The 1,495-nt window shown below is 43.4% G+C and overlaps 1 protein-coding gene across 3 annotated transcripts in view; it reads right to left on the reverse strand.

The window, feature by feature from the left end:
- The window catches only part of ATP5C1 (ATP synthase, H+ transporting, mitochondrial F1 complex, gamma polypeptide 1), a 10,926-nt gene that overhangs the window by 1,743 nt on the left and 7,688 nt on the right, over positions 1-1,495 (reverse strand). For 2 of the 3 annotated variants that reach the window (XM_019509598.1, XM_019509597.1), the window contains exon 8: positions 376-472. In XM_019509598.1, the coding sequence (XP_019365143.1) occupies positions 376-472 (97 nt within the window). Of the gene's footprint in view, positions 1-371; positions 473-1,495 lie in introns of those variants that run through there. The other variant, XM_019509599.1, reaches the window with a different exon arrangement.

Below are 1,495 nucleotides of genomic sequence, written 5' to 3' on the forward strand. Positions count from 1 at the left end.
CCACCCCCATTACCCAAACAATAATCCACACTACACTGCAGGGAGATTTTGGGCTGTCCAAGTACCGAGAATTAAAAGATAAATTAAACAGACACAACCAGTTTTACCCATACGACCACGAAGGGAGGGCGGTAGAGGGGAATATCTTGTTTGCTCAAAGATGGTAAGGAATAAGCCAGGCAAGTAGGCTGCATTTCACAGCTACAGAACTTGCTCCATCAAACAACCAGCTGTTACAGCAGAGCAGTGGAACGTTTCAGTGTGTTGTTAAAAATGCACACTAATAGTCTTAGAAGAATTGCTCTCAAACAGAAGATGCAAACGTGAAAAGGACCTAGGTGAAAACCCTTGTTTCACATTTTTACAGGTACTTACAGAGCAGCAGCACCAGATATGATCTCAATAAGCTCCTTGGTGATGACAGCTTGACGTGTACGGTTGAATGTCAAGGTCAATTTGTCAATCATCTCAGCTATGAAAAAAATGTTAAATTGCAAATTTAGATGTAGAATCTATAAAAGTAAAAAAAATATAAGCTGCATCTCCAATATGTTTGAGCAGAACATCATACAATTTCATAGATTCACATGGATAACCGGGAGGCTTATCATTAATTACCAAGGAAGGAGAACAAACAAACAGGGCATTGTAACCTGAAATGTTTTTCATTCATTTGTTTTGTTAGCCGCAATTCAGCTTTTAATATACCTCAGTGAATACAGTGCAATATGATTGGTTAAAACAATCCGAATAGTCTATAATGTCAAGTCCCATAATTTGTTATCCAGTTGCTTGCAAAGAGCAGTGCTATAATATTGTTTTGTTAATCATTAGATCCATTGCTGTTCTGACTAATGAAAACCTGTACTTGAAGAATAGGTTTTCAAGAACAAGTCACTCAGCATGGGGGTTGGACTAGATCAGCTTTTCCTACCTTATGGGTCGTGACTCAAAGTGGATTGCAAAAATATCTGAAAGGGTCGTGAACAAACTTTAAAAATGGATCAAACTTAAAAATGGATTCTCCTTTTAAAAGAGAAAACCATGGAAAACTGTGGCTTTCCCTTTGCAGGCTGTCAGAGTAACAGCCTGCAAGGGCCCCTCCATTCCCCACATACACCCCCCTGCCCCACACACCTACCCCCTGCCCCACACACTGCGGGGCTGGGAGCAGAGGGCAGCAGGTCTAGACTGGCCAATGTCTACAAATGGGTCCTGGTACAAAAAAGTTGAGAACCACTGGACTGGACTGGACCTCTCCAGGTCCCTTCCAGCCTAACTTCTCTAGGATGCGGCCACTCAGCAGTCACAGCTCTGGCCACATGATGCTGGAGAAGCTGCCTCCACTGCTGCTGCCACATGGCTGGACCAGGACCGGAGTTTCCATGTGATCTGTGCCATGGCAGGGAATGAAACCAGAGTCACACTTGACAGTAAGCAGGGTTGAAGGCGAGGGCAGAAGCCTCAGTGTAGCATTGCTGTCAGTTACTGTTCT

This window comes from Gavialis gangeticus, unplaced genomic scaffold, assembly GCF_001723915.1.
Source record: "Gavialis gangeticus isolate Ggan-Ray unplaced genomic scaffold, GavGan_comp1, whole genome shotgun sequence".
Lineage (NCBI taxonomy): Eukaryota > Metazoa > Chordata > Crocodylia > Gavialidae > Gavialis > Gavialis gangeticus.